General features: G+C 39.5%; 1 protein-coding gene across 1 annotated transcript; it reads left to right on the forward strand.

Moving 5' to 3' along the window:
* The first annotated feature begins 6,906 nt into the window (after nucleotides 1-6,906).
* LOC121765622 lies at nucleotides 6,907-11,499 on the forward strand. The gene is made up of 13 exons (XM_042161827.1): nucleotides 6,907-7,031; nucleotides 7,124-7,325; nucleotides 7,766-7,840; nucleotides 7,960-8,061; nucleotides 8,151-8,182; nucleotides 8,479-8,592; nucleotides 8,790-8,904; nucleotides 9,012-9,202; nucleotides 9,297-9,413; nucleotides 9,578-9,658; nucleotides 9,841-10,073; nucleotides 10,456-10,495; nucleotides 10,708-11,499. The coding sequence occupies exons 1-13, from the start codon at nucleotides 6,978-6,980 to the stop codon at nucleotides 11,263-11,265; spliced, it is 1,914 nt and encodes a 637-aa protein (XP_042017761.1). The 5' UTR covers nucleotides 6,907-6,977; the 3' UTR covers nucleotides 11,266-11,499.
* The last annotated feature ends 4,052 nt before the right edge of the window (nucleotides 11,500-15,551 follow it).

Genomic DNA, 15,551 nt, shown 5'->3' on the forward strand with positions numbered 1-15,551 from the left:
GTCTCCATCATGTCGCTACTTTTAGTAAAGTTACGCGAGATTAGACTATATTAAATTAAATCGCGCACTTCCCATCATCCCTCCTTGTCTTGCACGCTCTTTTGCGTTTGAACTTCGTTTCGTCTTTGCTATCTTCCACTTCTTGAAATCTCCATCGTATTCTTTTTGTTATTGTCGTTCAGGGAATACGTAGGAAATAGTAAAATAGTTCACACATCAAGCTTGCTCCAACGTTTCGCGCCGTTCCAAGAAAAAGTTTCATGGTCCACCGGCCTCCATCGGACTCTCGATCTCCTTGCCTTATCGTGACTTGACAAATTAGGGGTTCACCCCAAACTTTCAGATTCTCGTTCGTGGAGGTCTAAGGTTCAATTCGTGTTGGGAGCAATTTCGTTTTCGTCACTCGGGAAAGTGATAGATTAATTGTCAACTTACAACTATGGTTCGTGCACGTTCCATCTACTTAGTCTTAGGCACTCTAAGTTCACCACACATTTCACCACCTCATAGATCAACAAATATCACATTTAAAGTTATTCATACTTCAAATAACAAGTATAATACACAACATTTCGCTTCCCAAAACACCACGCTTTCACATTTCTCATCTACTCTCAAAACGAACATTTTCTTCAAAACTCACACTTTTCTCAAAAAATTCGACATCTCACTTTCAACTTTGAAGTATAAGTTTTGACTCAAAACTCAAAACATATTTGAACATCAACTTTCATCTTTCATGTAAACACAAACAATCCATCGTCCCTCATCAAAACTCGTTCTTTTCTCAAACATCAGCAAATACTCTCCCCAACTCGAAATCAATCCCTCATAGAAAGATTCTACTTCCTCCTTCTTATAAAAATTTTCTCCTCTTTCTCAAAAAGTTTCTCGTCTTCCTTTCTCCAAAACTTTCTCATAAAAATTTTCACATAAAAATATCTTACCTCTTTCTTGGTTGAGCGTGGCGAAGCGGGATGTTGAGCCTTCCAAATTTAACCTTATTTTAGTCTAGCGAATCGAATCTAGACTAAGACTGAAAAAAGACTCTCGGGTCCAGAGCGGAAAGAAAAAATTGCTCTGATACGGTTGATCGCGACTAGGGGAGGATTAAAGAAGCGGGGAAGAAAGGGGAAAACAACACAACTCGACCATAGCTCAAAACAAATGAGAATAGCTCAAATAAAATCAGAGTATCATTTCAACAATCAACAACTCCAAATGAAAATATCTCAATAATACACGAACTCAAAAGAAACAATATTTAGCGGAAGCATTTCGAGAGTAGAATAATGCTATGTATGAAGACACAACATATTCTAGACATTTGATAGACATTATTCACTTTTATGCTCAACACCCACCGCGCTCGTCACAGCTCAATCTGCACATAGAGAAAACACATACAGGGCTGAGTACTTGATGCACTCAGTGGACTCATGCCGAAAACATTTTATAAAAATTATTTATCATGCCATTAACGAGTGACCTCGGGGTTTTAACTTTGAAATGGCCCGAGTCACTAAAACATCTCACCAACAACATCATCATCAACATCACCATACCATATCTGAACATACATGACAAGGAATGTGGCCACATTCCAAGCCACTAGACCGGCCAACTCAAAGAGATAGCGCACGATCTACGGGGTGTACACTAGCCTGAGTAGGGACTCACTCCCTAGTCAGACCCGAATTCGATTAACCATACATGGCGAAAGCCACTTCAGATAGGTCCCATAGCAACACAAAAAAAATATGGCATGACAAACATATTTCACAAAAATAAGTATACTTAGGACATAGTCCTTATTTAAAAGAAAGCCCACCTCATTCGTTTAATTTTCTGAATTTGAATTCCTTATTTCGACTTGGATTTTGTCCGCAGAGAAATCCCTCCTCGAGTCCATGTTTCTCTTCTCTTTCATTTATTTTCGTGGCCGACCATCGCGTTCCCAACTCCATCGACCCAACACTCCCAAAACTATTTTCTCCTTTTTGATTATCAAAAGCCTAAATATTAACTACTCCATTCCAAATCCTTTATCAAAACCTTCTGCCAAGATAAGCAATTTCCCATTGGATTTACTAATCAGTGTATTCCCCAAATTCCGAAATCACATTGAACTCCAATTCCACTCCTAACATCATTCTTCTTCTTCTACAAAAAAAATTTGTACAACAACGTCTCTATCTCCCATCTCTCTTAAAGTGAAATCAACTGGAAAAAAAAGCCTGTAATATTGGTCCCCTGAACCTCATCTGATCACGGAACGCATATCTCTGCTTCACTCGCAACGTCTTCAACTCTCTTACTCCTTCCTAAATTCACATCACATATTTCACTTTCTCCCTCAATCTTACATTCATCTTCTTCTCCAGAAACAACACCCATCTCTCTATTTCTCTAAATCTTCTGCCACCAAGCAGCCCCATTTCACCCTCTTCTTTCTCCATTGATCTCGCTGCTACTCTCAAGTTTGCCTGCAGCGCTGTCGCTCACACGCCGTCGTCTCCTTCCTTGCTCTCGACACCGTCTTGCTCGAAAGTCTGTCGCTGCCTCATGCTCCAAATTGCAGCGCCGTCGCCGCTTCCATCTCCTTCGCTGCCTTCCTCACACCGCTGTTGTAACTGTATGCCGACAGCTTCGTCGCTGCTCTGTCTTCATCGCCAGCAGCCCGCGCTCCTTACTTTTTCCCTCAGTCAGATTGCAGCCTTGCTGCTGCCACGGTGCAGTTGACGTCGTCACTGCTGTTGTTCGAGATTCGCCGAGTAATGTCGTGGCCATCCCGATCAGCTTCGCTTCGCCGTTGCCGCATGCCTGCTCTTCTCCTGCGCCGCTGCATCACATCGCCCTTTCCAGAGCTCACTCCCTCACGCCAATTTCTCCCCTGTCGCCATTGCCAACTACTGCTGCTCTGCGAAATTTTGTGAACAACAGTTCCATCGAAAACTTCTTCTTCTCCCAAATCCCTCTCTTTTTCCACTTCCTACTATTCTCGGTGATCTTCATAATTTTGGATTGACAGGTGAGAGGATTTGTGGAAAACATTAATATGAAAAACAAATACTTTGGGGAGGATATATCACTACGGATATGCGTATATGTGAAGATTGGATTTATTTGTTGGAGATCTTTAAGGAAGTGGAGATGTTGATGAAACCGAACAGAGTGAGAGAAATAAGATTTGCATGATTTCAAATAAAAAAATTGGGCTGCAGAGAAATAAAGAATTGGTTTTGGCCCAAAATTTTAAAATCCATCTCTCGACAAAAGAAATAAAGGCCAAAAATTTTCAGATGCACAAACGACGTGCCTTTCAAGGACAACTAAAAAGGTAGAAAAAGTCGGGGTATTACACGCACAAACTCTATTTGATAAAATGCACGCACAGAATCTGTTTGATAAAATGTGACCAGAAAACAATAAGGAAATGGGGAGACAAAACCTCGGCTTTATTATCAGCAATTGAAAGGAACAAGAATGGAAGGTGAAACGAAATCCTCACCCAGGAGGCCTGCGAAACTAAATCGCCCAATTACACTGATTTCCCAAGATGATTTCTCTATTCTAGGGTCCTCACTACATATAGGCAAATAATGCAACAAAATAGGAACAATGAAACTGAAATAACAAAGTAACAATCTGCCGAGTCTTTCTTCCCAAATCTTCTCAATCGACCGCTTGGATCTTTGACTTAATCAGCCGAGACTTGTGGGTTGTTCTGCTGTCGATCAGTTGGCCAAACTACTTCCTTGTTTCCGCGTCGGTATACTTTCCACCCCCTGCACGTATCAACTGCCCCGCCCGTCGAAACAGCCTTGTCCTCTAATTTTTAGGCTGTGGATCTGCCACTTATAGTACTGTGTGACGAAGCTACTAGTATATCTTATGGTGTATAGGCAAACTAATATAAAATGGAGAATTATTTTAATTAGATCTCAATAGTTGATTTTCTCGTCTATGGCATATACACAGTGGACTTAATATTCTTGTAAAGTAAAAAAATAAAAGTAGATAAGAGAAAATATGACTCAGAGAATATTACAGATAATGACTAGTATGTAAAAGTAGAATCTACCAATGGTCATTACTACATATATTTCTATAAAACGACAATATGTAACCAACTGCACATATGATATATATGTATGTACATATTTCTACAAAATGACAATATGTAACCAACTCTGCAGGACAAAAGGTTTAACTAAAAGAAAAAGGGAAAGACAATATGCTTTATTTTCTTTATTCAATTCATTATCGATATTTAAGTGTACTCCTATAAAATATGTAATGGATGCATCCGCAGTGGTGCGGATGTCCCGGCGGACATCCCGCGAACATCCCAAAAACACCTTCTGCCACATCATACAGACTTCCCACTGCGGATGTCACGTCATACGGACATCCCACTGCACAGTGGCGGACATCCCCAAGGACATCCCGACGGACTTCCCACATTAATAAAAATTCACAAATTCACAAATTAAACAATTTACGGAATTAAAAATTCGACGCAAATACGGAGATCTTACAACCACTTTATTAAAAAAAAGATACATAATTATAAAAAAACATACATAGTAATTAAAAAAATTACATAGATAAAAAAAACCGCCGGCTCACTCCTCGGATTCCCCGCCGCCAGTACGTCGTCGTCGCCGCCGCCACCCCCCTCGTCGTCACTCCCCGACATGTCTCCGAACCCTAAATCGCGCCGCATACTGTTGATGAGGGGTTTAAGCGACCGCTTGTAATCGGGGTCGGTCGATTGGTGCCATTCAACCATCGCACGTAACAAGGTTTCATGTGCTGCGATGCGGGCGAATGAGGGGTTCTCAGGATTGTTTTTGGGTGGGCGCTGCCGATTGGGCCTTTGCGCCGCCGCCTTTTGCCCAACCGGGCGACGGCGGCGGTTCGACGATATGGGTGTCGGGAATTCTGCCTCAGCGGGGGGGAGTTCGTGGGAACCAGCACTGCTACTGTACTCCCCGGAGGAGCTGATCTTCGTCCGCTTCGGCCAGCCAGATTCAACGCCCTCAGTGAACTTGGGCGAAGACTGCACCACAAGATAGACCTCCCAATATTTGAATTCCCCTAACCCCTTTCACTGTCGCGCCAGAAGCTTCACAACCTCGGAAGACATGCCGCTGGTTGCCGAGCGGAGGTTGTTTGTGTAAATGCCGACAAATCGGCTGAGCTGTCTCCTCAGCCGCTCCCATTGTTTCCGTCATTGCTCTCTGTTGTAAGGCTTCCCCCCTGGCGGTTTGAACTGTAGGTAGCTTTGACTAATGCGCCACCACATCCTGTCGATGTGATGGTTCGCCCCGACGTAGGGATCCTCCACTACATTGATCCACGCCTTCGACAGCGCAATGCACTCCTCCGTGCTCTAGACGGTCCTCTTGTTCCCCCTGGACCCCTCCCCCGCCTCACCACCGTACATCGGGACGGGCGAGGTATTGCCCCGTCCCCTGCCCCTCACTCTCCCTGTCCTCCCCCTCCTACTATCGTCGTTGGTACGTCTGTGGGAGAATCCCGGATCGGAGATAGCCCCAACTCCTCCATCAAGAACGTGTCGATGCCAGTGAACTGAGTCTCGAGAGGAGTACTCGGGGGGTTGTCCGTCGACAGTAAATCCATTAGGGCCGGTAGACGTTGTCCACCGGTGATTGGGGGACCCCGTGCCTACTCCTCCCCCCCCCCCCCCCGCAGCCGCCGGTGACCCCTGCATCATCCCCGGCATCATCATACCGGGCATCTGGGGCATCATCCTCGGCATTCCAGGCATCATCCCTGGCATTTGAGGCATTCCGGCACTCGCCCCGGGCATCTGGGACATTTGGGGCATAATACTATACCACTGCAGGTACATGTTCTAGTACCCGAGCATCATCCCCACCGCCATTTGAGGTTGGGGCATCATCCCCTGCATTTGGGGCATCGCGGCGGACACCGACGTACTCCCGCAGCCGGGAAAATAAGGCGACTGTGACTCGCTCGTAGTGGGGGAATCCATATCGTGATGCTCCATTGTTCTTCGAAAGAAAAGTATTTTAGAGAGAGATACTCGTTAATACAAGTGGTGCGAATGAAATGAAGTGCAACGAGACGTATTTATAGAATTTTTTAAAAAAAAATTAATGCAATAATCGGGACGTCCGCGCTGACGTCCATGAGAGTCAACGCAATGGCGGACGTCCGCACAGACGTCAGCGGAAGGCCGCGGAACTGCGGTGTCCGCAACGGATGTCCGTATCCGCGTCACATGCACACAATGGCGGACGTCCGGCATGACGTCCACCGGGACGTCCGCCACTGCGGATGCTCTAGATTATTTTATTTTTTCATTTCGAGTTAATCTCTATTTATAAAATAGCCTTGATTCTAATGTGTTTGTCTCATTTTTCATTAATGATAATTCAACAATTTTTTTCATTTATATACTCTCCGTCTCCAAAAAATATGCACTTTGAGCTAGGCACGAGTTTAATGCAAAATTGGTAAAATAAGAGAGAAGTTGAGGGAAAAAGTAATTAAAGTGTAGATAGTGGAGACTGGAGAATGGGTCCCACCCCTAAGAGAGAAAAAAAATTCTAAAATTAGAAAGTGCATATTTTTATGGAACGGATTAAAAAGGAAATTATGCATATTCTTATGGGACGGAGTGAGTATTACTTTATCAATTTTATTTTAAAACTCATATTATCCACTACAATAGTATTTATTATTTTTTTAAATACGGATATACTATTATTATTTATTTAAGCGTCAAGTAACTTTATTCGACATGCATATTGAGAACCAAATTAAGAAAGATGAAATATTGTAAAAAATATTAGTAATGTGATTAGTTGGTAATAATTGCTAGAGTTGGCATCATTAAATATGGATGAGCTGAGTTGGCATCCTTCCTGGCTTCTATAAGTTCACCATTCACCATCATAACACCAGTGCACCTTCAACTTCAAATGGCGGAATTCGGAAGCGAAACGCGGGAGTCTCACGACTGCGTAGTCAAATTGGTTAGTTCAACTCTATGATCATCAAATCGTAAACATAATAGGTAAAATGTTACCTATTTATTATTTTAATCCGATAATTGCTTCAACTGTAGAGGCGGAATCCGGTGAGGCGCAAGGAGAAGGTAGTGATAGGCTGCGGAGCTGGTTTCTCCGGCGACCGGCCCGCTGCAGCGCTGAAATTGCTTCAGAGAGTGGATGAATTGGACTATCTGGTACTCGAATGCTTGGCGGAACGCACGCTTGCCGACCGGTGCAGAGATGTAAAGTCCGGTGGCCCGGGATACGATCCTCGCAGTATGTCTAGTTTTACAACTGAATTGTGATTATTTCTTCATTTTTGCTCGTTTATGTTTCTGTAGTTTACTTGTTTACTCTGTTGTTTGAGGAGTCGACGGAGAATTTTATCGACATCGGATGGTGTTGCTTCCTGTTTTTGTAGATCGTTCTGACTGTTGTTTATGTGGTTGTCTTTCTATGATGAGTGTATCGAAAATGGTTTAGAACAAATATATAAATAGGAATGCATGATAGTAGAAGAATTCTACTGCCCGTGTAATCAAAACGGAAGGGAAATTACTAGTACTAGTTTTATAATTAGTTGATGACGTCTTTGTGTTTTCGGCTAATAAATGTTCTGGTGCAGTTCATGGATCCACCGAGTTTGTGATGTAATTATTCAGTGTATATAAAAAATTATACAGCGTATATGCTGAAAGTTGTCAACAATTGTTCAGTTTCGGAGTGGATGCAGATGCTTTTACCTCTGGCTGTGGAGAGAGGTGTTCGCATTATTACCAATATGGGTGCTAGTGAGTATTGAGCAGTTTATCTTTCGTTTCTTATTGAAGTTATTTCCTCTGCCATTTCATCAACACATTGAACCTGTCTTGGCTAACACAATATTATTTGTGTTTGTACTCGTGAGCAGAGTCTCCATATGGTGCTCAAGAAGAGGTTTTACGAGTTGCAAGTGAGCTGGGGATTAGCGTGAAAGTTGGCATCGCTTATCAATCATCTGTTTCAGAAATAGGTAATAATTCTCATGAGAATTTAACTCGATCCTTGATTATCAGTAAATGAACTAGTATATGATTAATATTTCCTTCGGAATATTCTCAGGAGTGGACAATCATTTGAAGCTTGTTGATGATGTAAGATTCGACAATCCTTACTTCTCCCTGAGTAATCTGACAAAGAGCAAAGAGCTTATATCAGTACTTGACTTCAGTCCTATTATAGAAAATTTTTACTTCCTGAGTTCCCTGAAAAAATAGTAGCAACTTCATAGATGTAATGTTTTGAGTTTATAACTTTCTCCAAACAAAATTCGGAACCTGTAAGCTTGTTCTGGTTGATGTGAAGATGAGCATTTTTTCTTGGAGTAATCAATACCTGTTGTGGGGCTCCTTTATCAACTCTAATCTTGAAATGGCGTTGATATGTGCAGGATGTCAGTGTTTATATGGGAGCAGCCCCAATTGTGGAATGTTTAGAGAGGTGCACACCAGATGTTTTAATTACTTCACGGGTTGCTGATGCTTCTTTATTCTTAGGTCCAATGGTATAAATTCAAAATTCCCTCTTATAAAATTACTTGTTGTTAAGTATCTTTTCGGATTTTAATCAGGTATTACCCCCTTTTCACCTCATGTTTTCTCCTCTGTCGGGTGAAATGTGTTCCTCTATATCAACCCTTTCACCCCTAAACTCCAAGTACTTTGTCTTGCCACCTCATGATGAATAGCTTCTGGTATACAGATATTTGAATTAGGATGGAACTGGGATGAATTTGGGCTTCTTGCACAAGGTACTCTGGCAGGTCACCTTCTGGAATGTGGTTGTCAACTAACGGGGGGGTATTACATGCATCCAGGTAATAATCTACTTCTGTTCCGTACAGTGTAAAACCTATGCAATTATAACTGATTGTGTTATCTTTCTATATCAATTGTAGACATAACTTCGGTATAACATTTGTAGGTGATAAACATCGGGACATGTCTTTTCAAGACCTCCTTCAAATATCTCTTCCATTTGCAGAAATTACTTCTGATGGTACAGTAAGCGTAGCAAAGGCAGAAGGCACTAAAGGTGTTCTCAACTGGAGCACTTGTGCCCAACAACTTCTGTACGAAATTGGCGATCCTAGTTCATACATAACCCCGGATGTGGTAAGTTGGTTTATTACATTTTTGCTACATTTTCTTTGATACCTGGAAAAGGGTAAAACCAACATCAAATGATTAAGACATCCTCGCCGAACAGATAGTAGATCTTCAAGATGTTACATTTCAATCATTGTCAGACAGCAAGGTTCTCTGCTCTGGAGCCAAGCCTTCTACTGGATATCAACCTGAAAAATTATTGATGCTAAGATCAAAGGTATTCTCCTGCTTCTTACCACTAAAATTAATGGAAGGGATAGCTGGGGAATAAAAAACTGTCATGCATAAGATACATTTTGCATTTTTATGTGTTTTTTCCTGGTGACCATCCCTATGTTTAGTGACAGTTAGGTTTCCAATGCTTGTTCTTCTTGTTCACAGGACATTGGATGGAAAGGCTGGGGAGAAATATCTTATGGTGGTTATGGATGCGTGCAACGAGCTAAAGCTGCTGAGTTTCTGGTACTGTGACACAATTTTGAAAACTTATCATACATTTGAGTTTTATGCAAATCACATAATCATGATCTCTTTTTTTCCTGGTCATGTTGAGAATGCAATGAAATTTCCTTTCTAATTTATCATCAGTAGCATCTGATGACACAAGTGTCACCGTAGCTTAAACTGTAGTTCTCTTGCATCAGGTAAGGGCATGGATGGAAGAATTATATCCTGGTACTAGCATCAATATCGTTTCCTACATTATTGGTCAGGATAGCCTTAAAGCAACCTACACCGGAGATATATTGTCAAAGCCTAGTGAAGATATTAGATTACGAATGGATGGCTTGTTTGAGAAAGAGGAGCATGCACTCCAGTTCACAAAGGAATTCATAGCTTTATACACCAATGGCCCTGCTGGAGGTGGTGGCATCAGGTATTTCCTCTCTGTTTACACTTAATGAAGTTTCCACCATGTTCTTTTACTCTTTTCATTTTATATTGGTTAAAGACTGATAGCTTTCACCTTAAAATTGGGTTTCTCCAGCATAATGGTAGCTTTTCATCCTAATACCCCATCGCACAACTGAATAGAAAAAGCTCGAGCCTTGGAGCTCTCGACTTGCTATAAATGGTTATGGGATAATATATCATCTAAATGTAACAATTTAGCTGTTGTGTATATGATGATCTATTTTACCAAAAATTAAGATATTTTGTCTGCACATACTCACACTCACACTCACACTCACACGCACAGATACATGCGTATAGTTTAGTGTTTGTGTTTTTCTTAACCTTGTATTCACTTGATGCAGTACTGGAAGCAAGAAAGAGAATTTACTGGAAAAAGAATTGGTACCTCTCTCTCCCTCTCCATATGCATACCTGTATATGCGTTCTTGTGCTTTTGCATGCGCTTCTTTGGCAGACTGTAATACACTCATGTGCTACATTTGTTTTATTTGTACTCAATGTTTATGAAGTTATTGGGGAATTTATGGTGTTTCTTTGAATGAATAACTTGATAAAAAAATGGGCACATAACCATAGTGTTTGGTCATATACAGGTGGGGCGTGAAAACGTTCATTGGCAAATTTCTGTAGCCCAAAGCAACCTAGCTATCTCAACTGATCACAATCCTAGGCGTGCCGTTGCAGAGAAGAAACTGGCGGTGCATGAAAGTATACAAGATTCGAGCAAAGATTCAACAATAACAAGTAGCCAGGTCTGTGCTACTCCAGCTGGCCAAAAGATCCCCCTCTACACCATAGCTCACAGCAGAGTCGGGGACAAAGGCAACGACCTCAACTTCTCCCTGATCCCACATTATCCCCCGGATATCGAGAGGCTTAAGATGATTGTGACTCCAGAGTGGGTGAAGGAAGTTGTGTCACCCCTCTTAAATCCATCATCCTTCCCTGGTCCAGATGACATAGAAAGAAGAGACAAGTGGGTCGAACAGCATGTTAAGGTCGAGATCTACGAGGCCAGAGGGATTCACTCGTTGAACATTGTTGTCCGCAACATCCTGGATGGAGGAGTGAACTGTTCGAGAAGGATAGACAGGCATGGAAAGACGATATCCGACGTCGTGTTATGCCAGCAAGTTGTTCTGCCACCATGATGTTGATATATATACATATATGCAGGCGGGTGTGGCAATGATGAGAAGAGGCATCTACATCTTTTTAAGACTACAATTAAGTACTTATCTTTAAATAAATTTTGCTCTCGTTCCATCAAATTATGGAATCTGTGGCCTGTGGGATGGCATATTTGCATTATACCTTTTCTCCAAAGATATAAATGTATCCTAGAGCTAAATCTCTATAGATGCACAATAATATTATTTCTCTTACAAAAATATCTTTTAAAACTATATAGATCATTAATAAATCCATATCTTACTGAAATTCATATTTAGCTCCCACTGTTGATTTGATTAACAAAATAATCTAACTCAATCAAATGTAAGACTCGTGATAATAATTCGGCTAGCACTTAATTAAATAACTACATGATTATGTTATCACATCAAATTGAGCTGGTTATCTAATCATCCTCTAATCTGTAATAAGAAAATTATAAAAATCATCTAACAACAATTACTATTGCCTATTGGTTCTATGATTCTATCTTTTCTCCATTTTATGTATATATTTCCATTGTCATAAAAAAATCTACTCCTAATAGTTTTTTATATATTTACACCTGAATCATAATCTTTTATTTTATTATAGATAACAATCGAGCAAACTAAATATTATAGTACTATTACTCTTATCTATCTCATCCATCAAATCAAATAGATTTGATGAATGAGATAAGTACTTAATTATATAGGCACACAACGTCAAGCAAATACCTCTACAGACTACAATATACTCATATTTAAACAGTGAAATAGAACTGCTATCTGAAAAGAATTCAGTATTGCATTGAGATAGATTTTATACAAAGAAAACTCGTGATCTATCACGTTGGGTCTATAAACTCGCTCTTCTCAGTTAGAATCAATTTTCATTTTTTTTTAAAAAAAAATTGGACATAATTTTATAAATTTATTCTATCGAAAAATAAAATTATTTGTCGCACTCTAAAATAAAAAAATGGAAATGTCTATACATACAACATAATTATGTTCATGATTCATTAAGTATATCCACAATATTTAGTGTACATATATATTCGTGGTACATGAGTATCAGATTTTGATTGAATCAAATTTGGAACAAGTAATAATGTCAGATACTACTAGAGTAATATATTGAAAAACTGAAATGTTTTATAAAAATGCTTTAAAGATCATGTTACATTGATACGTGGAGTCAATTGTATTTTTGTGTGAAGACACTCATCTTATAAGAAAAGAAAAAATAAGCTATACTCACAAATTACTACTACTAAGTTTGCATGTTAATAAAAAAAAATCTGATAATCACTGAACATTCAGTTAAGTTTGCTAAATTGGATTATGACCACTTGAAAAACAGAGGTGGATTCGTCGTTTTCAATGGCACACGGTTAACTAGAATCAATTTGAACATGACCTCGTTAATTAAAAAATTCGACATTGTTAGTAATTTTTGAGTAGATTCTTAAATTGGTGCGAAACCTTTTCCGTGGTAAAATCTGTGTGGGGGTATCTGCATTCAGCTCCGAAGAAAAGTAGATCTTCAGTGATAACACTCATAACTGGAACAAATTCTGGTAATCCCTCTCAGTTTGATTTAGGTCTCTATTACTTCTCTAGAAATCAATTAGATTGCATTAGATTCAAGAATGCTTTCGGGTGAAAATTCCCGTGTATTTGCAAACGATAATCGCTGGATAATTATGCATTTTAATAGTAGTTAGGGTCTTGATCTGCACTGTCTTAAAACCTTAGATCACTTTGCTTTATGAGTTCATTTACTGCCTTTCACTGCTGCACCGATGTGTTTATCGTCCACAATTTGGAATTTTGCTATCTCGTTTCCGTGTTTTGACAGAAATGCAATCTTATACTCATGCTTGTATTTGCACTATTAATCCTTTTCATATTGTGCGAATTTAAATTTTGAAACAGAATCTTTTGTTTTTCCAAAACTATGAGTGTAAGGTATGCATGAGCTATTTTTGACGGAGAAAGTACTTGAAAATGATATTGTATCCCATTTTGTGCAAAGGGGTCAGTTGAACTCAGATATTGATGCAAAGCATTTGAAGTTCTTAGCTGTTATATCCCAACAGAAGTCAGATAATGGAGTGCTCCAACATTTGCATCGGTTTTAATCGAGTCCGATTGTGTGTAGTTATTTGTGAATGTACATAACATAACTAAAAACAAAATTTAAGAAACTAAACCAAAGGGAAAATAAATCTCATAGACTTATTTATGTAAGAGAACGTTCGTCAACAGTGTACATTTGCCTTGCGATAAAGTAGTGACTGCATCTTGTCTTTGTAGATTAACTGGAAGATTTTGCAGCTGTAAAACGAGGTGATTAAGACATGGTAACATGTTTCTGGCTTTGGATACCATAACTTGATTTGTTCAATGAATTTAATCTCTAGTAAATTTTTACTGATATTCTTGTTAATGAATTTTCAGTCAGCGCTGTTCAATTTCCATTCATTCCTTACAGTTGTTTTGTTAGGCATATGTGCCTGCACATATGTGAAGATACAGTTCCCTGCTCTTCTTGAACAGAGAACAGGGTAAGACCTTGTGGTTCTGGTTCTATATTATACTTTTCAAAGCTGTTAATAGATTTTGTTAGTGTGAGGATGTAAATTGTTTGTTTTAAGAAATGAACTTTGAATTTTTTAATTGGAATTTGAGATGTTTTACATGGAAACTTCAAAAACACAGTAGGGTAGTGTGTTGTATGGACTATGGACCAGCTTTGGTTGTAGATATTTTGTGCTATTGTACTTAGGTAATTGGTCAAGTGATAAAGCTTCCTGCCAAATCGCCAAGTGATAGATCTCTTTCTAGTTATCATTTCTGCCTTGTCATGAAAACAGTTTATATTTTGGCTGAACTTCATGATAACATGAAACTTGGTGATTACCTTGGGGCAACAGTCTTTTTTCTAAAGAGATTAGTTTACAACTTCCTCAATGCAAGAAGCAACCAAGGAACTTGTGCCGAAGAGTCCTGATAATTGATGATTCAGACAAGATTCGGTGCTTTCTGAACCACAGAATGTCCCAAAGCTACCAATTGTTTACTATAATTACCAGAATGTCATAACCAAGATATGATCATAAGCAGACAGAAGATGTTGATACAGCGAGCTGGTCTTAATTCGTGACTTGCATGTCTAAGAATACTTGTATTAGAATTTGGTTCAACTCCTTTTCATGCACAAAATTATACATCCAAGAAATTTTGTAAGGGAAATCACCTTTGTGTAAGTTTGTATCTGCTTGTCTGCTGTGTCTCTTTTCTATGATATGAATTTTTCACAATAAAATTCATGGTTACTTATTCAGCCTTTTTATTGAGAAGCCTAATACTTGGATCCTCATTTAAATCCACTCTGGCAGGTTTCGAGGTGTCTTCTGGAAGGCTGCTAGAATAGGTATCACTTTCTTAACTGTTATTTGTATTATAATGTCTTTTACATGGCTTTTTGGTTCATATTGTATTTAATGATGTCTAGGAGCGTGCACATGATTCTATAGGCAACCTTTAGCAAGCATGACCCGTAGACTGTAGGACGAAACTGGCCAGTTTCTGAGAATTACAAACTGATCATCCTTCTTCATTACAAAAGCTTTTCTTCCTGCCTTTCTAGTAACTGTCACACTGGCAAGTAACAAAGTTTTCCTTTTAGTCAAACATGTTTAGATTTCATGGTCGAAATAAGATCCATTTGCCAGGATAGATTTTATGGACAGAACGCTTTCAGCAAGCCATGTAGGATGAAAATGAACAGGTTTTCATGACCAACTAAACATTCTGGCCACTAAACAGTAAACAGTTCGTGGAACACAATGCCAGAGTGGAATAATTACATTTGCCAGGGTAGCAATCTTTACTTGATATATAAGGAGGCTTGTTTGCTGAGGGGGTACTTATTTTAGGTGAGATATGTTAGATAGATACTAGTAATATAGGCTAATCCACTACATACTTTGATGGATCAAACAAATCTGAGCTTGTTTGATCATGTATTCCTTCGAAACTCCAATCCTATATATTATCAATCTAAAAGAAACACCCCACCCCCTTTGAGTGATTAGTTGGATATATCAAGATAATATGATGTAAGGATTCTCCATTTCTTGTTTGCTTTGAGTTCTTACGAGCTCTAACTCAGAGGTGGCCAATCCCTGTAACAGGGGAGCGACTGAGTCCTTGGGTGGCTGTTGGATGTTTCACAATGGGCGTGTCTATCATATTCTTCTGAAGAAAGATGC

Source organism: Salvia splendens, chromosome 2 (genome assembly GCF_004379255.2).
Source record: "Salvia splendens isolate huo1 chromosome 2, SspV2, whole genome shotgun sequence".
Taxonomy (NCBI): domain Eukaryota; kingdom Viridiplantae; phylum Streptophyta; class Magnoliopsida; order Lamiales; family Lamiaceae; genus Salvia; species Salvia splendens.